The sequence below is a fragment of the Podarcis pityusensis genome, assembly GCF_964106645.2.
Source record: "Podarcis pityusensis genome assembly, chromosome: 2".
In the NCBI taxonomy this organism is placed as follows: Eukaryota; Metazoa; Chordata; class Lepidosauria; order Squamata; family Lacertidae; genus Podarcis; species Podarcis pityusensis.
Window position 1 is genome coordinate 85,384,758 of NC_138029.1, and position 23,501 is coordinate 85,408,258.

A 23,501-nucleotide genomic window follows, 5' to 3' on the forward strand; every position below is an offset into this window, starting at 1 on the left:
TGTGACACTAGATGGCGATGGCGAGCCTTATGGAAAATTCAAGGTCTTTTTAAAAACGCTTTTTAAAAAAGCATTTTCAGAACGGTTTTTATATGTGTGTAGATTCCACCCAGGTTTGGGAAGTCTGTCCTAAACCAACATGTTGAAAGCAGGATCAGTTTTAAATACTGTTTTCAAAAATTGATTGGGTTCTCTCCCTCTCTCTCTCCCTCCCCCCCCCCCCCCATTTTGGTAGGTGGCAACACATTGGATCAGAACAGACGTGTATAAACTCTGAAGTGGGTTTTGGATTCTGGGAGAACTGACCAAAAGAAGAGCTCCGGCTCCTGAGGCTCCCAAACTATTCTTATCCTGCAAAAGGTCTTAGAGTTACACACACAGAGTACATTTGGTCTGAGACTCATCTTGCAGCCATTTCTACTGCCTGCAGCACAGTTGCGCGTGTTTGTGTGTGTGTATTTTCTATGTGTATGTGTGCGTGTGTGGGCTGCTTCAGCTGGAGCAGAGAAACGGTGCTATTCTTTTTTTAAAAGTATTTTGGTTGCTCTTGGTTTATTTTTTAAATTAAGGTGAAATTTTTATCAAATGAAAAACATATGCATAACCTCTTTTATATATAATATAAAAAGAAAAAGAAAAGACATATTTTAATTAGAGCTCTCTTAACTTATTTGATGCTGGCCGACTGATGACACATGGAATGTATTATATATAGCCACACCAAACTGATTCTCTCAATTCAGGTTTGCATCCTTTATGACCTTTTCCTCTTGGTCCCCTGTATGCCCTTTCTGTTGCAATAAGAAGTGCTATGAGTATCTGAATTCAGAAGTCCCATGATGCATTGCCAAAGCTACAGTTCTAGCGATGCTCCAAATGGTTTGTTTCTGCAATTCTTCTGTGAAACTTGACCCCCACCCATCCCACCTGCCCCAGCTTGTCAAATGAGGCTTGATGAGTACACCTATGATTTGCCACATCTGCAAATCTGGTCGGAGAGTTTGAAACTTGGGATGGACTAATAGGGTAAAATGATTCTTATGGAGTGTTTCTTAAGGACATGACCAGGAGGAAGGATCTTCTAATTAGCTTTTCCTCTTTCTCAGAATCTTCCAATGCCTGCAGTGTACGTACACCTCTTCGTTTTTCAGCTTTAGGCTTAAAATCTGCTTTGGGCAAAGTAACTGCACAAGAAATCGTATGCAAAGCAGATGAAGTCCAATCTTACCAAGACCCCTATAGATGTCACCTCCATGAAAAACAGGGAGTTGAAAAACTGGAACCTGAGTTTCCAGGCAAATTAGTGGTTCCATTTAGCTATTGTGATTAATCACCATTAATAAACAATAGTGGTTCCATTTAGCTTGTGATTAATCGCCATTAATAGACCCATTCACTGTGAATTTGTCCAGCCCTTCTCACATCCAGTGGCAGTGAATTCCATATGTTAACTGCATTGTGGCAAAAGAGGCTTCCTTTTTCCGTTCTGAACCTACAGATTGTTCTGAACCTCATAGTATTTCATCATATTTTAAATAACACTACTTATTTTATAAACCATCATCCTTTAAATGGCTTGATTTCTAAACAAGAGTCAAATGCTAAACCTTTTCTTATAGGTGAAGCTATTCAGTGCCTTGATCACTTTGATCGTTCTTTCCCATCCCTTTTCTAATGCTATTCTATTCTTTTTGAGATTGGGCAACCAGAATAGTAAGCAGTCTTCCAAATGTGGCTGTGCCACATATTTAAATAAAAGCATGATGAAACTGACAGGAATTATTAGGAAAGAAATTGCAACTATACTTAGCAATGTTTTTTCAGTGCTGCTGCACATTAAGCCAACGTTTTCAGTTATCTCTTTCCGAGGTACTTACTCAACCAATTCAGATCCCACCAAAGAGTATAATTGATTTTTATTTTTATTTTTGGCCAGAAACTTTCTAAAATACTGTTGTGGTTGTAAAACATTTTTTTTTTGTCAGAACCTATGGGGAAACACCCCTCCTGTGTAAATATCACTCTTAAAAAAATGAATTCATTTGAAGAAGTTTCACCTTAATCCTGAACAGCAAGCAATAGTCTCCAATAAGCAATAGCATTTTGGAAGACTCCAAACAAAAATCAGAGCACATGTATTTTGTATGAGGGGATTCTGTATGAAACACTTGTTTTTATGTTTACCTGCTGAACAATATTATGGAAATAATCAGTGAAATGCTGAGAATGGTGCTATGCTGTTATTATGTTGCTACCACTACAGGGCATTTTAAAAAGCTTGGCAATCATGTGCATTTCAACCTTGTGTTTTTGTTATCGCCCTTTCCTTTCCCAACAACTAAGCTTGCTATGCTATCTCCTCTGCTCAGTCCTGCTTCTCTCTTTTCTCCTCGCTCTTTTGGCATCCTGTGTGCTCTTACGATCAGCGCAGATTCAGACAAAGCGGCTGTTTTTTAAAACACCTTTAAAGAAATAGGGAAACAGCTAAATACAAACATATGGCATGTGAAGAATGTAAGAAGAGACCTGCTGAGTCAGGCCCATGCCCCATCTAGTCCAGCATTCCTGTTCTCCCAGTGGCCAACCAGATGCTTATATGAAGCCTGCAAGCAGGACCTGAGCCACAACACTGCTTTCGCCACTTGCGATTCCCAGCAACCGATATTCAGAGGTGTACTGCCTCTGATAGCGCTTCCCACTAATGTCCTTGTGGATGCTATCTGGTGCTATTACAGTAATTATTTAGTCATTGTGTATATAGGAAAGCAGCAATTTATAACCCACTGGATCTGGTGTGGAGTAAACAAGTTGTGGGTTGTTGCCTTTGAAGGGTGGCTATTAAAACACCTCAATCTTAAATGTGTTTGTAGAAGTACCTTTACTTTTTAGTGGAATTTACTTCCACCTTTTGGGCACCACCCAGAGGCCATTGCGCATGCCTAAGTCCCCTGGCTCAAGTACACAGTACCTGACCACATATGCACACCATTCGAAATCAGTTGGCTTAAGCACACTTAACTGGTGGGTTGTTGTCTCAATTCCTGTTGGATTTCACCAGAACCTGTGAAAGTTTTAAGGTGGTAGCCAAACCCACTGGTTTCTTAGAGCGGTACTTCATAGTTAAGGCTACCTTTTTCCTGTTAAGCTCTCTTGAGTTTGCAGAACATCAGGTGTTATGCCACCAAATTGTAATGCTGCTTGCTAGCTCCAGAGAGACTCTTTAATCCAGAGGGACTCTGACAATAATCCCAGCCCTTTCCCAGTCCATGAAGAGATGTTGCTTGCCTTTTGTATTTCTGGTGTGCAAATGCAATCAAATGTAAAGATGGCCTCCGAAAATCAGAGAAGCACAGCAAGTTAAGTGCAACAGGTGACTCAGGTAATAATTTAATACTGGCATCTGCGGGACAGTTTCTGATGGCATCACCTAGAAGTGTTCGTTTTGAACCCTCCTGTCCATAGGACACAGTTGACTATATTACAGTAGTTTATCTGCCTGGGGTTGGTAGTTTGATGTTGCTGACTTTGGACAGGATGGCTTTGAATGGACTACCATAAGTTTACTGTAGCCAACCTGATGTCCCACCTCAGATGCTGTGAACTACAACTCCATCAACCTTGACTGTTGGCCATGCTAACCGGGACTGATGGGAATTGTAATCTGCAACTTATGGAGGGCACTGTGTTGTCTACCTGTGCCTTAACCAGCTCTGTGTTCCTTTGAACAAAGGGAAAGTCACTGTCAATGTAAAATTACATGAGAAAGAACCAGCTATCTGCTATCTAGTGTTCATTGTCTCCATCATGGAAAAAGCATGAACATAGGAACCTGACCATTTTAACAAAAGATGGCAGGGCTTCAACCCTGCAAAGAAGTCATGTGCTCTACTACTGCACTATAGCTCTTCATCTATACTATCAGTACCTTGCAAATTCCAGAAGAGTAGCCAAGTTTAGTCTTTTGTAGAAACAACAAAGAGTCCCATGGCTCCTTAAAAGACTAACAAGGGTATTCCAACATGACCTTTCATAGACCCGGTATATGAATCTCACTGCTTAGTCATTCAAGCTGTCAAAAAACAGCCATTCCATCTTGACTGTACCTAGCTAGACCACTGGATGAACTGTATGGAGGAACTCAACATATTCCTTGCATTTTGTCCTCTGTCCAGTGTGTCTGCAAAGAAAGAAAGAAAGAAAGGTATTTTGGTCAAAGAGCACCACCCCCTTGGTGTACATATGATCTTTGCTGCCATCAATCACTATTTTATTCCCAAGATGCTGGCTGCAGAATAGAGATGCAAAAATAACTGTTGTTTCTTCTTTTTGTAAGATGCCTCTAAATATGTATGGTGCAAAATCCAAATGCAGTAAATGAATAAAAGTTTGTTTTACCTCATTCAGTCAAGTGTGTTTGTCAGCTGTTTTGTTAGAACCCACAACAGGACAAATCCCCTACCTCTAATCCCACAAGAAATCAGCCTCTACCTGAAGCTGGTTCTGAAGGTCTAATCTCCTCAGAAACACTGTGAAAGGGAACCACTTCTCTGTGTTCCCATCCCAAGGGTCCTCATTCACTTTTCCCTCTGCTTCTTGATGGAAGATTTGGGTGGTGTACCAACTGAAATAAAAATAACATTCTTGGCAATACATTCATTTTTATTACAGAAATCCTTCCCCATAGCAATAAGTTCATCCTTCCCCAAATCTCTAAATTTTTCTTTATGTCTTTCCAAGTAGTTATATAATTGTCTTTAAAAATATTTATGTTCTTATCTGTCAGCCATACACCTAAGTATTTAACTTTTTTTCCATAGATAATTCCACGGTTCGTTGTAAGTCTTTTTTATATTGCTCTGTCACGTTTTTCACCAAGACCTTCATTTTATTTTTATTTTATTTGAAACTTGCCACCTGACCAAACTCCTGGATCCTACCCAAGACCCTCGGTATGCTGCTCCTCGGGTCTTCCACAGTAATCACAAGATCAGCCACACCACCTTTCCTATGCCCCTTAAAATAGCCTGCTACCTTCTGTTGTGTTGTAGGACCCTGTCCCATCGTCAGTGCTGAAGGTTCAACTTACAGTCTGGTTGGTTTCTGCATGTGGAGTGCAGTTGGGAGGGCGGGTACACCACCATGTCCTTTGCCTCAGGTAACAAAACGTTTTGGGCAGTCCTGATGCAGTTATCATGTGTTGTCTTAAGCTGTAACATAAGAAGAGCCTGTTGGATCAGGCCAATGGCCCATCTAGTCCAGCATCCTGTTCTCACAGTGGTCAGCCAAATACCTGCAGGAAACCTGCAAACAGGACCTACACACAAGAGCCCTCTCCCCTCCTGTGGCTTTCTGGCAACTGGTATTCAGAAGCATTACTCTCTCCAAGTGTGCAGTTTCAGCCCCTGACTCAAGCCTCAACACTCCATTACATCACAGTGGCTCACGCATTGTGAGTGGCGCTGGCCACTGTGGCTTCAGAGGCACTGTAACAGCCAATCCCTTTTGTCTAAACTTTATTCTTGGCTGTCCACGTGCCAGTAAGACTATTTCAATTAAGAAAGGCCAACCTGATTCCCTGCTTTCCTCCCCTAATGGCTGTGGATAGCAGAAAGCAACAAACCATAACTGTTGTTTGTGCTGCTACTCTTGAAGGTCAAGGCAGCCATGAATTTGGGAGCAGAGCAATGGATTTGGCTCAAATGGGCTCCAGCACATGCTCTCGTCTACCAGTTGCAGTGAACAGAAGGAGAGAACTGCTAGATCAATCAATCCAAAAGCCCATCTAGACCAGCATATCATTCTCGCACTGGCCAACCAAACGCCTATGGGATACCCACGAGGAAGACCAGAGCATGAAGTGGTGAGGGCATCAGCTGAACCTTGCTCTGTGAGGCTTGGCATGGAAAATAATGTTTTGAGGCAGCCCTTACGTAGGGCTTCTTAACCTGAGGACAGAACTCCTTTAGTCTCATCATTTCTTTCATCTCATCAGCACTACAGCAATGCAGTGAGGCACTGTCCCCTGCAAAGTAGTTTTTCCTGCCTTCCTCCCCTGCCGCAATATTATAAATAAACCACATTAAATGAGAAGCATGTGTGTGTAGAGGTAGACATCTTACTCACACCATAGTTAACTTTCTATAACAATAGCTAAAAAGAGCATCAGAAAAAGCTGTAAGGTCATGCCTCCCACCCACCCTTGATGTAACTGAACACTATGGACCTTGGGCTTTCAAAAAAACGTGCAACTGCATACAAAGGTGACGTGTCCTAGTTTTCACTGTATCATCTGGGCAGCTAGAGTTCAGTTAAATAAGGTATAAGTGGTGGTGTTGCTTATTTTTAAAAAAAACAAACATTTGGATTGAAATGTGTATTACCTTGGGCTTTGAGACTGCATGTACACCCACATGCATGTACACCCACACGGAGGTTGCCTGTTGTGCTTGGTTTTGTACTTTCCAACAGAATTTATGCTTGCAGTAGAGTAGCTAAAGAAAGTAGGGATCGGGGGATCTACTGTATAGCCCTCCAGATATTCTTGGATTATGACTCCTCTCGTCATTCTAGATCTCTGACCATGTTGGTTGGGGACTGATGGGGAATTGGGAGTCCAACAGATCTCCTTACCCCTGATGTAAAAGAAGCTGAATTACTCACTGCATATTAAACAGGCTTCCAGAGCTTCTTGGATATAAAGACTGACTTTGGAATCAGCCCCAATTCCCAGGTTTCTGGTTAAGATGCCATCCTGGTTTGGATTGTATATACAACTCATATAAGACTGAAAAATATTGTGACAATTCAAGATGCATTTTCCTTCTAGCCTAACTATTGTTTGAAAACAATAGAAGTAGAAAATGATAAGGGGTGATACATTGTGTAGCTTAGATGGAATAAGTCTCTATGTTTGACATGTCCGGATCACTACTTGGGGTATTATTCTCCGGAAAGAATGCTTTTTAAAATGTATCCATTAGAAATTTTATGAACTGCTATCTCAAAAAAAATTTTTTTAAATCCTAGCAGTGTACAAGTCCTATCTAAATATAAAAGTTGACTAAAATACATAAACCAATGTATAACAGAAATAAAACCACAATAAAAACAGATAAAATCAGTAAGACATTGAAAGCAAATATAACCTAACAGTGAAGTTTTCAGCAGTGCAGTGATGGCACCTGCTGCAAAGCTAGCAGGGAGCAAATCTGAAGCGTCACCTTTTGTTGCTGGACCCTGACTCCAGCTTCTTTAGTGAACATTTTGAGATAACAGCGGCTGGCAGCTTGGTGCAAAGTACACAGGCCACTTGTGTAGTGTAGGTACAGCACAAGCCGCCACAAGACGTCCCTGCGTACTCTAGCTGAAGCTCACCACCGTCAACATGTTCTTTGAGGACCACTGGATCGACAGTAGGTACATCTCTCTTTTTGAATATTTGCAGAATGTAAGAGATTGGTATGAGGTATTTTGAATGAGCTTCTTGCTTGCTTTCACCTTGAAAAGGACAAAGTAGCATTCCACAGCAGACAACAGGAAGTGTTGATAAGCGTATAATTATTATTAAACTAATGGAATCTACAACTAGGTCTCAACAGCACAATTGAAGAGACCGGTGGTGAAATTTATTTGGGGAGGGGTCTTTACACAATAGTTAAGATTCTGGTCCTCATGCTGGTTAGGTTAGCATTTTCACAGCAAACCTCTAAGCATATGTTGTTAGGAGTAAGCTGCACTGAGTAAGTATATTTAGTAAGAACATTTAGGATTGCAATTTTCATTTGGTCCCATTGCCAGCCTATTCTTTTGTCTGGTGAGCAGGGAGAAGCTTAAATTCCTCTGACCCGAGGGTTTCTTTTTTAAATTCAGTTCAAGGAACAGAATATTCCACTATGGTTATGCAAAAGCATGGGACTACTTAGTAGCTCATTTAAGACTAGTATCTTGCTTGGCAAGCTTGTCTCTACTGCCGATTCAGTTCCAGGTTGAAACAAGCTCTGCTGGTTTACAGTGCAGTGGTACCTCGGGTTACATACACTTCAGGTTACAGACTCCACTAACCCAGAAATATTACCTCGGGTTAAGAACTTTGCTTCAGGACGAGAACAGAAATCGTGCTCCAGTGGTGCGGCGGCAGCAGGAGGCTCCATTAGCTAAAGTGGTGCTTCAGGTTAAGAACAGACCTCCAGAACGAATTAAGTACTTAACCCGAGGTACCACTGTATATGTCCTTGATATGCTTCACATTTCCACCACCTAATACACCTTCAACCCCTAACATTTTGTTACACGGTTAAGTGATCCCTGCTTTCTCCAAGTGATGGAAGGCCAACATTACAAAATTACAGGATTGTTATCTTGGATGAGAGAACCCTGGATACTTAGGCACTGAGAGAATGCTTATGGGGTCTTCATTAAGGTTTGTTTTATTTACGAAGTATGTTGGAAGAAATAGGCCCATACAGGCATGACTAAGCGAAGCATGATATATCCCTTTATTTGCCCCTATTAACAGTTTAATAAGACAAATTCTTATGGGGGGGTATTTTTGTTTGTTACTACGTTATGTATTTTTGTGTTTCTATATTGTAAACTGCCCTATGATCGTAAGATGAAGGGCAGCATAGAAATTTAAAAAACAATGTAACAAATAAATTTGAGAGGTGCAGCTTTCTCCCAGAATGGGAAAATGGGGAAACACTTCCTTGACTGACTTCTGTTGTTAGGCAGCTAATCAAGGCACTAAAACCTTGTCAGGAAAAAAAACCAAGAGAAAACACAAATAAGAATAAGCAGCAGAGGACTTTTACTCTTATTCATGAAAACCAACTCAAACGATACCATAGGATAACAGCCGTATTGGAACAATTAGAATTAAGCACTGGTGGCTCTCCAAACAGCATCAATGCAAATGTTCAGAAAGGAACAGCCCTTCTTTTCAAGTTTTATTTTTGTGAAGTTGACAGTTCCTGGCAAGATGCAGTTCTTCCAAAGAGGAGGGACTTTCCCACAGTCAGAGTATGGCCATCCTGAAAGTCAATTAGCTTGTCCAGATGAATATATACCCAACTGCGGTTGCCCACTAATTAGGAGAGTCCAGGAAGCGGAAGCAGTCGCTTGCGATCTTCCACACTGTGCTGTTGTTTGTGGTCTGTGCTGTCAGCAAGAAGCTCTGGTTGAAGTACTGCTGCTCGTTCCCATCAAACTTGACGAACCCGTATGTCACGATCAGGATCGTGTTGTGGTTCTCTGTCGCTTGCTCGTGAACAGGCTGGCAATCAAAGGTGGTAATTTGAAAGTCGCTTGAAGGCAGCTTTTCGAAGAACTCCGCAAGGGCTGCTTGCCCAGAGACTGCATTCCCATTCCAAACGAGGGTCGCTTTGTCCTGGTAGAGTTTGGTCAGCGCCCGCCTCCTTTTATCCATGGTTTCATAGTAAATATTTGCGAATTCTTCCGCAGCTCGGCAAGCTTGATCCACATAGGTTTTAAAGTTCATCGAGGTGGCCATGTGGGCGGCGTCTCTCAGCGGCTGAGGCGGGAAAATAAGAGGCGGAACCTCCCTTCTCTTGCCCGCAAGGGTCCGGAATAAACCCGATTCCCTCAGTCCTGCTCGAGATTTGCTCCCGCGCTGCCCACGCGTAGCTCTCCCCTCCGCCGCGGCACTTCCGCTTCCCTCCTTCTCAAATATCCGCGTTCCTTGAAAGCGATTGGTCAGGATTACGTTCTCTCAGTTCCCAATCCGGCGCAGCCATTGGCTTGAGAATCAAGGACGCCTCGCGGTCATCTCCCCGCCCCGCGCCCCTCCATCTCCGCCCTACTGCTGGCAGCCACGTCGAGCCCTCGGCTGCCCACCAGGCGACGAGGGCGCATGCGCGCTGCTGTGGTGCTGAGCTGTCCCGGTGACATGCTGGCAGGAAGTGGCGCCTTTGCAGGAAGTCGGAGCTTCAGGGATGCTCAGGGAGGCGCAGTCCACCTTAGTAGCCTGATAGCCCTTCTCGGGGTCCGCGCTCCTTGCCTCTCCCCTTGGCCGGGCTGGGTCGCCTGCCGGCCTCGGCTCTCAAGCTTCTCCGCGACCCCTGCAGCAACACAGGGACAGGATGCTGAAGAAGTTCGATAAGAAGGACGAGGAGTCCGGTGAGTTAATGGGAAATAGCAATTCATTTGTCGTCCCAGTTGGGCAGCAATGAAACTACTAGAACGTTTGCAAAGCTAAGCAGGGTCCAGTATGGTTTCGAATAGGATGGGGAGCCGCCTCTTGACATTTCTGCATTGCAGACAGTTGGGCTAGATGATCCTCGAGGTCCCTCGCAATTCTACGATTTATATGTGAAATTCTTCTTACATAGGAATTCTTTTAGGCATGTATGTTTTGATTGTTGAATTGCTACAAGATGCTTCATGGGAAGCGATTCATCAGATAAATAAAGGTGATCTTAAGGGAAGTGCATCTATATCTCTTGCACATCTTATTTTAATAAGGCCTGAAACTGTTATTATGGTCTTTCTGCGCAAGGTTTCTTTTGTTCAACCATAATATACTTTTACTGTACGGTGGTTCCGCAGTTGTATACTTTCCCAGTTCCATTTCCGTTGGAACATTTATCTACTGTTTTTGCTCCATCTCTCCTAATCTCTTGGGCCTCGCTTGGCAACTTATAAAGCCCTAGGCAAGCGCTCTTGGACTGTTTTAGTTGTACAGTTCCAAATGTGACATTAGGCAGTCTATAAATAAATAGTGCTTACATTTGACTGGTGAGTTTTTTGCAGGTTTGGAGAGAAAGCAAAATGACACCTTCTCCTTTCCTCTCTCTCTGTGTGTATAAGGCAAGTGCCTGTCGAGGGCTTTCTCTCTCCATCTTTATTTCAAATATTGTACAGCTTTGTTGATTGATGTCTGCAAGCCACCCTTCTTTTGAAACAATAGGGGTGCTCATTTTAGGGCAGAACCTTGGGTGGATGAGGGAACAGCTAATGAATTTGGTTGACAACTGAGTTTCTTTTGTGTGTAAGCTGTGAGTACAAAGGAAACTGCCTTATACCAAGCCTGACCATTGGTCAGTCTAGCTCAGTATTGCTGACTCTGGTGGGCAGCAACTCTTCAGAGTTTCCAGACAGAAGACATTTTCAGCTCTGATGGGAGATGCTGGGAATTTGAACCTGTTTTATTCTACATGCAATGCATATGCTTTACCGCTCAGCTATAAACTGTAGATGAGACAGGACTGCATAAATTTTATTAGTTTTGTTTTTGGTTGTACACTTGCTTTTTCTTGCTTTTTCAGCAAAGGGCTGGGAAGTGGTATTTGAATTCATAGCATACGTATCAGAAATAGGGTTAATAGGTGTACCTATCTTGAGGTTAATAGCAACTGGGGGGAGGATAGAATTGAACCTGAGACCTTGTTCACACAAAGCATGTGCTCTGTTGCTGAGTTATGAGATCTTCTCCCATCACAAGTTTTTCTGTATGTAAGACTCTTTTACAGAGTTGGCAAATTTCCAAGCTTCTGGTTGCTCAAGTAGCTAAATATATCTAAACTTTTTGAAATACTTCCTTCGCTTTCACAGGGTTGGTTACAATGGTGTTAATTGCATATAGCTTTTCAGCCTCAATATACGGGTTGACTTGTAGAGGTCTTAGCCTATCACATATGAGGAATTCCCAGATCTATATTAAAAGTTCTTTTTTGAGGATTCCAAGGTGATAAATATTCACCCCAGCAAAGTTGATGGTGGCTGAAATTCAGGGTTTCCAGCTTACATAGTGAAAAATCCTTGGTCGTGATCACATTTGATGTTCCTTTGTTGCAGGTGGGGGCTCCAATCCATTCCAACACTTAGAGAAAAGTGCTGTGCTGCAAGAAGTAAGTTCTTTAACAGTGCCGGTCTTTTTCTCAAGGAAACACATTTTGGCATATCTCTGAGATTTCATATCTTTCTTCCTAGGCTCGAGTATTCAATGAGACACCTATAAACCCTCGGAAATGTGCTCACATCCTTACCAAGGTTTTGTATCTCATAAACCAGGTAATGGGGAGACTTTTATTTTTTCATTTACAATGGTTTCTTGTTAAACCAGAACTTGTCTGCCTGTTAATGCTCATGAGCGGAGCTTGTGCTGTGCTGCTTGGAAGAACGGCTGTTTCAGTAGCAGTGGGTTGTGAATTGTCTTGGTAGTGTTTCCTTTCCCCCCTCCAGGCTGATGAAGCAGGTACTGTCATCAGGCAGCAACCAAGTAGCCTGTGCCAGTTCTCAAAGTGACTCTCTTTTGAAGAGGTAGTTGGTTCTTTGCACCTGGGAAGGTAGCCTCCTTCCAGCAATTCCTGTAGCCAAGCTGGTGCCAAAAGTATTGCTCTGCTTTCCTTTGGACCACATCAGTGAGGCCAAGAGGGAGGTCACTTCAGTGCTGCTAATGCAACAGTTTGACTTCATGCCCAGAGGCACACTCCATTGTCTCTTGAGACAATGGGGACAGACAGATGCCAGCAAGAAGCTCTTGTAGCAGGGGTCCTCTTCCACAAATATGATGTTAACAAAGTTGCTTCTTTCTGACCTCCCAGCTGAGGCAAACTGTTGACATGCACTTCCATCTCTTGCTTAAAGCAATTGCTAATGTAAATGTGATTTCTGCAGCAATGCTCACTGCAGTTTATTCCACCATTGATTCTAGTTGCTAATAAATGTTGATGGGTTTCTGCCCTGCGTTCCAGGGGGAGCACCTTGGTGTGATGGAAGCCACAGAATCCTTCTTTGCAATGACCAAGCTGTTCCAGTCCAATGATGTAAGCATGCCAAGTCTGCCTCTATATGTTCACATAGGGGAGGGGAAGAGTACGAGAGGCCTATCCTTTAGTGCAGGGCTGTCCAAACCCCAAGAGACTGCAATCTACTCCCACTATAAAACAACTGACAGTGATCTACCCGCTGGATTGTCCAAAGTTGTTGAGCTTTTTTTTAGGGAGCCAGAGTTGTTGAGTTGAGGGTCCTAGGATCGACCACAGACGTCCCACGATCGACCAGTAGATCACGATCAACCTGTTGGACAGGCCTGCTTTAGTGTGCAGTCCTGGGCAAGAAATCCTTTTGCCAAAGAGCCACTTTGGCAAAATGGTGGGGTGGCAGGTCCACTCCCAAAATGGCCTGAAGCCATTGTTACATTTGTTTCTCATAGAGTCATAGATTTGCAGAGTTGGACCCAAGGGTCAGCCTCCTGCAATGCAGGAATCTCAACTGAAGCATCCATGACAGGTGGCCACCCAACCTCTGCTCATATGCAGCCTCCTTTCCTCTCATGACAAAACAGTTTATTTTTTGATATATGCTATTGATCAAGTGCAGTCATGGGAACATAGGAAGTTGTCTTATACCAAATCCGGCCATTAGTCCATCTAGCTCAGTATAGCCTACACTGATTGGCAGTGGTTGTCCAGGATTTCAGACAACCAATCTATTTCAGCCCGACCTGGGGATGGTGAGGATTGAACCTGGACCTTCTGCATGCAAAGCAGATGCTCTGTCACTGAGCTATGACTCGTACCAAAATATGTTCTGGTTGAGACAATAGCAAATCTTTGGCGACTCCTGTTCCCCCCCAGAAATGATAGCAATATTGATTGATTGATTGATTGATTGATTGATTGATTCATTCATTCATTCATTTATTCATTGATAGGTATCCCACTCTTCCTCCCAAAGGATCCCAGGGCAGTGACATTATACCCTGTCCATTTTTTATGCATCGTAACACTTATCTCCCTTGTTTTTCTGCCAGCCAACTCTCCGCAGAATGTGCTACCTGACCATCAAAGAGATGTCCAGCATCTCAGAGGATGTCATCATTGTGACTAGCAGGTGATTCCTTCTTGAGCTGTTCTCCATGCAACTGTTTCCCCTTTTTTTATTTAAGTTGTGTGTGTATGTGTATGTGTATCTCCTGAGACCCTTTTAGCCCAGTAGGGTTGGCAGCAGTGCCTATAGGAAACAATGAAGTTGGTGGGAGTTTGAGAGGAAGAAATGATCTTCTTGAAAAAGGGTATTGAAAGACAGGTGCTGAAGTCCTCTCAGTGCAGTTGGGCAACTCCAACCTGGAGCAATCCAAGCATGTTCACTGCAGCTGGGAAATCAAGACAAAACAACAAGATAATAGTGCCTTCTTTCTTTTCCCCCTCTTAAAAAAAACAACCTATTGCTTTTTTATCCTGTGGGTACTTTAATGAGGATCTTTCTAGCATACATGGAGATAAGGAATGTTTTGACTCCGTAGAAACTGTTAACAGCAATGCTTGCCAATGTTTGCAGGCAAATTTGAGCGGTAGTTTGCACCTTCCTTTTGAGTGTGTGAGAGCATGCACATTTTGAAAGACAACGAACCACATTGTTAAGGTGTAGCAACTCGTATTTTAGCTTTTGTGCTGTATCTTGTGATTTACGTATTAGCTGTTTTCCTGCCCCCAATGAGGCCGGCACATGTTGCGAAATCATCAGTTTCATAAAGTAACAGGCTACCATAACTTCTCTATTAGGAGCACACTCAAGGATTTACAGGGGTACACATTATCATATTTATTGTGGCCCTTTGGGCCACTCCCACCAAGGCATTTCCATCTTGTTGAGAACGTGCTTCTGTTTCTTCCAGCCTGCAGCTCTTGTTGTGGAGGTGGTGGAGGAGAGATGATTAACAAAATTAATCCTCCTGGCAAACTGGGAATATCCTCTCACTCACCCAAGTTTAGGATATTCCAGCATTCTTCAGCAGAGTTTCTTTTTCTTTGAGAAAAATAAGTGGCTCACGTAAATGTAAACAAGCTTTAATAATAAACTGAGAGAAAACTGTAGCAAAGTAACATGATGAGCGAGACTAAAACAGCATCATGAGTCAAGTCTGAGGCAAGAAAACAAGAAGAGGCAGTTGGTCCCTCTTAACGGACATTCTTAACTGAACATATCGGATCACATTGAAGAGAGGGGCTGATTCCGGATCAGAACACACAATCCCTGCCCACCAGATACCAAACATTCTACTGATCAAATTAGGTCCCAGTGTTTTTCTTACAGCTCTCGCCACTGTTGTCTACTGTTTATGAAAGCAGTCCTAAAAACTTCCTTATTTTAATCCAGTTTAACCAAAGATATGACGGGGAAAGATGACAACTACAGAGGCCCTGCTGTACGAGCCCTCTGCCAGATTACCGATGTAAGTGCTGCAGTGTAATTCTTTGCCGGCGGATCTTTTTCTTCCGGCTACCCTTGCTGTCTTTCCGCATCCTTCCAATCACTGCCTCTCTTGAGTCCGCTTCTTCTCCCTTGCTTCCTGACTCGCTTGCTTCTTTGTTGCTCATTTTGCCCCTTCTCTGAAGTCCTCCTGCCAAATGGCCTCCTGTTTCTGCTCTCACAAGCATCTCTCGCTTTGCCATCCCCGCAGACGACCATGCTGCAGGCCATTGAGCGCTACATGAAGCAGGCGATTGTGGACAAGGTGCCCAGTGTCTCCAGCTCTGCCCTTGTGTCGTCTTTGGTACGTAGGTTCTTGACACACAGCCTGTGCCCTGAGCGAGAAGGGCTATGTTCAGATAGGAGGAGAGTTACATTGTTTGCCCATCTGTAATAATAAGGGTATACGCTTCTTTTTGTGAAATGCTAGGACCGGAGAATGTACTTCTTTCCAGGAACTTGGTGTGTCTCTGTTCTTGGTTCCTTGGTGGGCCATTGCTGCATTTTGGGGAAGAAGCAGTGACGTTCTGAAATGTATACCTTTTGCCAAATTACTTTTCAGAAGCATTGCCTTCCTGGGTTCTGAGACTGTTTCAAGCCACAGGTGGAAAGGGGGTGGTGGTGATAGGCTGAACTTAACATGTACAGCTCATAGAGCCCAAAACTTGTGCCAGATCTTTCTGGGGTCTTCCCTTGCTTCTGCTGGAAGGACCCTTATTTGGATTGCAAAGGCCACTTCTTTATGTGCCTCCTTGTTGTTATTTTTCTTGACAGCATCTTCTGAAAACAAGCTTTGATGTGGTAAAACGCTGGGTGAATGAGGCTCAGGAGGCAGCTTCGAGTGATAATATCATGGTCCAGGTAAGAATCTTAAAGCCACTTTCAGTCATTTTTAAAAAATGACATTGAGTTTTAGGTGTGTGTTTCTGGGTTGATTTGTGGCAGGGAAAGGGAACCTTTGCTCCGCTGGCTAAACTTGACCCACCAGGGGTTCATAGGTGCCCCACAAGTCCTTTCCCCCCAAACCACACCAACCTTATACATGATGTCCTATGTGATGTTAGGTGGGGGGGCAGGTAGAGATATGACTGCCAGTTCACAAGCAGGAACCTCAAAGTGCAGACTCTACTGCCCATTGGCTGGTGGGTGGTAAAGTTGAAGCTTTGTGCCCTTTAAGGCACTATGTAGGGTTCTTTACAAGATAGGCAACCCTTCCAGCTCTACAATTCTATGATTCTAAGCCCTGTGTGGTGCTTTGACGTCTCAGCTTTGGGACTTCAAAGTGCCCAATCCCGTGACATCAAAGTGATGTATGGTGATTGACAGGTGGACTACCACACCCACCTGTCACATTTGGCCCTGATAGCTAGGATCTGATGAAGTTCTAGCCTGTGAAGTAAAAAAAAGTGGAAATAACCTTGACCCCGATACGACCCATTTCCCCCTCTCCTTAATGTCTTCCAGTATCATGCCCTTGGCTTGCTATATCACGTGCGCAAAAATGACCGCTTGGCTGTCAACAAAATGCTGAACAAGTTCATGCGCCATGGCTTAAAATCGCCTTTTGCCTATTGCATGATGATCCGAGTGGCCAGCAAACTGCTGGAAGAAGAAGCTGGAGGGTAAGTCCTACTGCTTGCTATTGTTTTTACATCCCAGGAAAAAACATTCTGCATAGTGCTACACCAAACATTCCTCAAATTTGATATTGGGCTTTTTTTTAAGTGTTGGAAGGTTTCCCCAAAGCACCTGCAAGTCTTACCTTTCTTACGTTAGAGAGCCAGTGTGGTGTAGTGGTTAAGAGCGGTAGACTCTTAATCTGGGGAACTGGGTTCGCTTCCCCGCTCCTCCACATGCAGCTGCTGGGTGACCTTGGGCCAGTCACACTTCTCTGAAGTCTCAGCCTCACTCACCTCACAGAGTGTTTGTTGTGGGGGAGGAAGGGAAAGGAGAATGTTAGCCGCTTTGAGACTCCTTTGGGTAGTGATAAAGCAGGATATCAAATCCAAACTCTTAATAAAATGGGGGGGGGGGAGGTCTCCTGCTTCTAAGAAAGTAGGAAGTCCATTATAGGAACATAGGAAGTTGTTTTGTAATGAGTCAGACCATTGGTCCATCTAGCCCAGTACTGCCTGCACTGATTGGCAGCAGCTCTCCAGGATTTCAGGCGGGAGTCTCTCCCAACCCTACCTAGAGATGGATTGAACCTACGACCTTCTGCTTGCAAGCTGGATGCTCTACCGTTGAGCTGTGTCCTTTCACCAATCAGTTTTGGCTGCATCAGAACAGCACTGAGAGCAAGCAAAGCTATTTGGTCTGGGAGGCATGGCCCTTGATGATACTGCCTTGCAACCAGATCTGATTCCTCCCACCCTCTAAAACTCATATGCCGCTCAATGGTGGCAACCCCCCCCCCCCTTCAAGTGGATAATACACCTCCAAGCAGTTGGGTCATTTCTGAAAGTTCAATTTGCTTTCCCAGTGGACAGCCATGCAAGTTTTTAAGTCAAGCAGTTGGCCTATGTGTGGGAACCTGACTCCTCCTTTTCTTCTTCCTCCTCCTCTTTTGGTGTCCTAGCCGTGACAGCCCCCTGTTTGATTTCATTGAGAGCTGCTTACGGAACAAGCACGAGATGGTGGTCTATGAAGCTGCATCTGCCATTGTTAACCTGCCCAGCTGCTCGGCTAAAGAACTGGCGCCGGCTGTGTCTGGTAAGTCTTTTCATTGTTGAAGGAAAGGGAGACTTGCTGGACGCAGGCCAGTTTGTTACTGGTCGTAAAACTAAAGTCTCGCTGTCACTTCCTTGCTGGGTTCAGTGCAGGATTCTCCAGCATCTTGAGGGTTGCTGTGTATTGCAAAGCAGGCCTGTGAGTGCTGTAGGATAACATCAGCAAAGTGACATGCAGGCAGGCTCATTGATTGAGATGGTGCATTTGGGCCCTGGGAAGATTGGGTATGTGATGTAAGAAAGCCTTTGCCTAATGTTAGGCACCAGGCCAAAATGTTCCTCTTTAACCAGGCCTTTGCTTGATTTGACTGACATTCTATGCCCTTTTAAAATGTATTAGGGGGTGTTATTGGGTGGTGGTTGTTTGTATTTTGATTATGTATTTTGTGGTTTTATAGTCTGGTTTTTCCCCCTGTGAACTGCCCTGAGACCTTCGGGTATAGGGTGGTGGAATAATAGTAGTAGTAGTAATAATAATAATGGTGATAATAATACTAAATTAATAATATAATATTTGCTAAGAAAAGTGTACTCTAAAAGGAATCAAAATCCACTGTGAATATTAAGAGAGGCGTAAGTGAGTTGATGAACAACAACTTGATGCAGGAACAAAAACCGGGCCATGTCTTGTCATCTCCAACAGGCAGCATCAACCAGGGGTAGCTAACATTGTGCCCCCCCAGATTTTGTCAGACCTCAACTCCCATCATCCCAGGCAGGCTGGTCAGTGGTCAGGAATGATGGGAATTGTAGTCTAGGAACATCTTGAGGGCACCACATTGGCTATCCCAGCTTAGATTTGGTGACTGGTGGACAAAGCAATGTGCATTTGCCTCCTCTGGGAATGAGAGAAATATGTCTCTTCTGCAAACTTCTTGTGTTCCAGTTTCACCCCTTACGCAGGCTGTGAACTGAATCATTGCAGTATGGCTGGTGTGACTATCTTGCCAATAATACTCTATCATTATTATTATTCATTTTACAGTGTTACAGTTGTTCTGCAGTTCACCCAAGGCAGCACTTCGCTATGCAGCAGTTCGAACCCTCAACAAGGTAAGAAGGCTCAAAGAACTCTGTGGCCAATTGGGTTTGCCTGCTTGGGTAGGGCTAAATTCTTAGTCCTTGGATAGGTGAAATAATAAAAAAGAAGTGCCATTGATCCTATGAGACCAGCTGATAGGAACAGATTTCACCGGTTCTTTGAACCACCTCTCTGGTTATGTGTCCATTTCTTGGTTTTCTGAACTGTGGTTTAAGAAACTGGGAACAAGTTTTGAGGCCCACATACTTCTTCCCCTGCACACTGTCTTACTTTTAAGTCGCAGCTCCTTTTTGTATCCCAGACAAGAAAATCTGGGTCAGTGTTCCACTAGCAGGATCAACTGTGAAGATATGTATTGCTAAACTGGCATTAAACTCTGCATTTTGTATGCAAGGTGGAACTGTAGCTCAAAGATAATAAGACAAGAGCTGAAGTTGGAGCACAACAAAAACAGTTTAATAAATGGCAGTTTGTGTCAGAAACTTTATGATTCTTGCCCATTGTGCTGTGTTGTGAACTCTCCCAGGAGCTCTTGTATTGAAGATACTCTATATTCTTGCTTACAAGTTCAGCCAGCCTGCAGGGAGCAAATTCTTCTTTCTGTTCCTCGCCACTAGGTTGCTATGAAGCACCCGTCTGCTGTGACTGCCTGCAATCTTGATTTGGAGAATCTGGTCACAGACTCCAACCGCAGCATTGCTACCCTGGCCATCACCACCCTGCTGAAAACCGGCAGCGAAAGTAGCATTGACCGGCTCATGAAGCAGATCTCCTCTTTTATGTCTGAAATCTCCGACGAGTTCAAGGTATGGAAAGACTCGTGCTTGGGGCTTTTATTGAGCTTTTCTGCATGTGGGATGTGGGCTGGTGTGAGACGCAACTCCCATTATTCAGTGTGCTTGTTGCATTCCATGTTCTTTCCAGGTTGTTGTGGTACAGGCCATCAGCGCCCTCTGTCAGAAGTATCCACGCAAGCATGCCGTCCTCATGAACTTCCTCTTCACAATGCTGCGTGAGGAGGTAAGTGTCGCCATTTGCATCGCTCTCCTCATTATTGGCTCGGGGCAATCTTTCTCCTGCAACCTGTGCTACCCAAAATGGAAGCCTGCGTGACAGAATTATGACCTTCACCTTACAGCTTGGACTGCAGGAATCTGATACGATGTAGAAGTCTTTTAACCCAGTATGTTTCCGAGCACAATTCATAGTGTTTGTGCTGACTTTTAAAGCCCTAAACGGCCTCAGCCCAGTATACCTGAAGGAGCGTCTCCACCCTCATCATTCTGCCCAGACACTGAGGTCCAGCGCCGAGGGCCTTCTGGTGGTTCCCTCACTGCAAGAAGTGAGGTTAGAGGGAACCAGGCAGAGGGCCTTTTCAATAGTGGCACCCGCCTTGTGGAACACCCTCCCATCAGATGTCAAGGAAATAAGCAACTATCTGACTTTTAGAAAACATCTGAAGGCAGCCCTGTTTAGGGAAGTTTTTAATGTTTGATCTTTTATCGCTTTATGATTATGATGATTATTAATATTCTGTTGGGAGCTGCCCAGAGTGGCTGGGAAAACCCAGCCAGATGGACAGGGTATAAATATATTATTACTAATTTATTAATTTATTATTTCCCCACTTGAGTAATGTCAGTCAGATGCTACCACTGCTCATAGGGCACATGCCTACTGCAGGCATGTTACATACTTGTCAATACAGTATTAGCTAAAACCCACTCACCATTTCCTGCAGAAAAGCATTGCTTACTGATTATGCTGTACTTATTTGGTGAACATCCTTAGAAGCCTCCACATGACTGGGAACCTTGATAAGGCAAAGCAGTCACAAGGAGACTTTTACATGCATTTAGTCAAGCCTGCTTAGAAGACCACATCGGACCTTCTCACTCAACATGGTTCAGGTGCACACAAGTGCGCATGAGGACAGTGGGGGCTCTATGCAGTCTGTTTAATATGTAAATAAGGCTACAGTTTGGGTTGAGGGATTTTCTAAGGTGCTGCTTGGTGTTAGATTTTTTTTAACTGTCAGCCTGTCTCCATATTTTAGATTAGGGAAAGGGAGATGTTTTGGGTCCATGGGCCAGGTCCTTATCAGAATTGGCCTTGTGGACCAAATTTGACAGGTGGGTGCTAGTTTTGCCAGCCCTGGGTGCTAGTTGCCACCTGTCTTGCCACCCCCTTTGGAATGGGCACCAGCTCCCAGCCAGTTGTTGCCCATTTCAGCATACTCCCCCCCCCCCGAAAATCTGCTCTTGGGAATCTTATTAGCAGCCTGAGTTGTATCAGCTCTTTCCTTTGCCAATGCCACAGTGCTTGCCAAGGAATGAGTTACCCCCTTAACCATTTTTACAGGCAGATCACTGACAGAAGTCAATTATTTTTCCAGATACTTTTTTCTTCTTCAAAAAAGCAATCTGATGCAGTGTCTGTTTTTCTAAATATATTAACCAGCTGGCAATATTTTCAGTTGTATTGCTTTCTAGTAAGATCTGGATAAAACTACGGCTATTTAAGCTGATTTTTCTTTCCCTCTGAAAATGGAATGTTCTGTTCTGATAGCTTTTTGTGTGGGTGGAGAGTATCGTCCTGAGTATTCTGGTTTCAGATGTTCCTTCCATTCCGTTTATTCCTAATGGCTCCAGGGCAGACAATCTGAGACGGCCGCAGCTTCAGATATGGACCGAACTTTAGATGAGGCAGCACATTTTAAAATCCTATAGGGCAAACAATGGTCTCTTTCCCTGCAAACTGTGATGGGACGATGAGCTGCTTGTGTGTAAAATCCTAGTCCCTCAGAGTTTGGTCAAGTTTGCAAACCTCTGTCTGTAACGGAGCCCCTTAAACATGGCTCCGTCAGTCGCTGGCAGATTCCGACAGTGGTTGCTTTCGGAATCGCTTCCAACATAAAAGCTCCTTAACGGAAACACGTCTTCTGGACTCTCTGCGTGACAGTTTCCGGCGAGGAGTGGGTGTCCCTACAGGAGGTCCTGAAACCTCCCCACTGTTTTCGCTGGAAGTGTCTCTGAGCCATCCCTCCAGCTCCCTTTCCCTCAGCTCAGCTCCTCTCCCCCTACTGGTTCCCTCTTCAGCTGCTGAGTCTCTCCCAACCTGTGTGAGCCCTTTCACTTCCCTTCCTTCCGATGGCAGTTCCCTGACATCCACCTCCCCTCCAGGGCCCCCTTCATCCCCTCTCGCCCCCTCCTCTACGGGCGGTGAGGAGGCAAAACCCCGGAATGAACTTCCTTCATCTTCCGATGTCCCGAACACTTCTCTCCACCTGTTGCGGTTCCTGGTCTCGAAGTACTCCTCCTCCTCAGAGTCCATCTCCCCTTCCCCTTCCGATTCCGAGAATCCTTCCAACTCCTCCTCCTCATCGGTGGTCCCAAAGTATTCCCTCCGGAACCTCTCCACAGGCTGAGGTTTCCTTGGGAACCTTTGATGGAACGTTTCTATCAATACCTCGTCATTGATATCTTCTGCCATTACCCAAGTGTTTTCTGACTCCGGTTCTCCTTCCCACGCTACCAAATACTCCACCTGATCCCCCTTCCATCTGGCGTCGAGGATTTCTGCCACATGGCTGCTGCATTCCCTTTCTTCTATGACCGGTCCCCGAGTGGCCATCCCTTCTCGTCCCCCCTCATACGGTGACAGTAACGACCTGTGAAATACTGGGTGCAGTTTCATGTGGTTGGGTAACCGGAGCCTGAAAGCCACTGGGTTGACCTGTTGAATGACCTCAAAGGGACCCAATCTCCTGGGTCTTAATTTCTTACAACCTCCTTTGAACGGCAACCCTTGGGTTGACAGCCACACCCTATCTCCCACCCTTATGGTTTCACCTTCCCTTCGGTTCTTGTCTGCCTGCCTCTTGTATTCTTCCTTCGCCCTTTCTAAGTTGAGTTGGAGCTGACGATGGATTGCTTCCATTTCTTCTACAAAATGCTCGGCTGCCGGGACACCCCATCTCTCCCCTTCTCCCCCTGGGAAAGCCCTGGGATGACACCCATAATTAGCCAAGAAGGGGCTCATCCCTGTGGACACATTCTCGGCATTGTTGTAGGCAAATTCCGCCAGCGCCAACTTTTCTACCCAGTCATTCTCTCTGTCATTGACATAACACCTCAGGTATTGCTGGAGGACCCCGTTTGCTCTTTCCGCCTGCCCGTTGGTTTCAGGGTGCCGGGCAGTCGAAAAGTTGACCTCCACCTGCAGTAAGCTCATGAGCTTCCTCCAGAACCTGGAAGTAAATTGTTTTCCTCGGTCTGAGACCACCCTCAATGGCACCCCGTGCAACCTAAAAATGTGTTCTACAAATAACTTCGCTGTCTCTTCCGCCGTGACTGCATGCGAGCAGGCTACAAAGTGGCACATCTTTGTTAGTAGGTCTACCACCACCATGATGGCTGTTTTCCCCTTGGACTTCGGCAGATCAGTCATAAAATCTATCGACACTGCCTCCCAAGGTCGTTCTGGGGTTGGTAAGGGTTCTAATAGCCCCGCCGGTGCCC

General features: G+C 44.5%; 2 protein-coding genes, 1 long non-coding RNA gene and 1 pseudogene across 11 annotated transcripts in view; 2 read left to right on the plus strand and 2 right to left on the minus strand.

Moving 5' to 3' along the window:
• Positions 1–4,403, plus strand: part of COL7A1 (collagen type VII alpha 1 chain) — a 122,247-nt gene extending 117,844 nt beyond the window's left edge. For all 6 annotated transcript variants that reach the window (XM_080996632.1, XM_080996636.1, XM_080996634.1 and 3 more), the window contains one exon: positions 236–4,403. The gene's annotated coding sequence lies outside the window, so the exon portion shown is untranslated. The remainder of the gene's footprint in view (positions 1–235) is intronic.
• Positions 3,945–5,393, minus strand: LOC308472195. Of its 2 annotated transcripts, XR_013983324.1 has the most exons (4): positions 5,291–5,393; positions 5,087–5,207; positions 4,489–4,621; positions 3,945–4,177 (listed from the first exon to the last, which is right to left on the minus strand). It is a non-coding gene; the product is annotated as an uncharacterized lncRNA (long non-coding RNA). The 2 variants fall into 2 exon arrangements; XR_013983325.1 differs by having other exon boundaries at positions 5,087–5,373.
• Positions 5,394–7,366: 1,973 nt separating this feature from the next.
• COPG1 (COPI coat complex subunit gamma 1) overlaps positions 7,367–23,501 on the plus strand; it is a 34,882-nt gene continuing 18,747 nt past the window's right edge. The window contains exons 1-13 of one of the 2 annotated variants that reach the window (XM_080996745.1): positions 7,367–7,412; positions 11,812–11,864; positions 11,947–12,027; positions 12,711–12,782; positions 13,772–13,851; positions 15,118–15,193; positions 15,422–15,514; positions 15,985–16,071; positions 16,675–16,832; positions 17,789–17,922; positions 18,925–18,992; positions 19,599–19,787; positions 19,906–20,001. In XM_080996745.1, the coding sequence (XP_080852871.1) occupies positions 7,385–7,412; positions 11,812–11,864; positions 11,947–12,027; positions 12,711–12,782; positions 13,772–13,851; positions 15,118–15,193; positions 15,422–15,514; positions 15,985–16,071; positions 16,675–16,832; positions 17,789–17,922; positions 18,925–18,992; positions 19,599–19,787; positions 19,906–20,001 (1,215 nt within the window). In that variant the 5' untranslated portion in view covers positions 7,367–7,384. Of the gene's footprint in view, positions 7,413–9,950; positions 10,135–11,811; positions 11,865–11,946; positions 12,028–12,710; positions 12,783–13,771; positions 13,852–15,117; positions 15,194–15,421; positions 15,515–15,984; positions 16,072–16,674; positions 16,833–17,788; positions 17,923–18,924; positions 18,993–19,598; positions 19,788–19,905; positions 20,002–23,501 lie in introns of those variants that run through there. The other variant, XM_080996744.1, reaches the window with a different exon arrangement.
• LOC308472194 (NTF2-related export protein 2 pseudogene) lies at positions 8,784–9,661 on the minus strand (annotated as a pseudogene). The gene has a single exon. The product of its transcript is annotated as an NTF2-related export protein 2 pseudogene (transcript).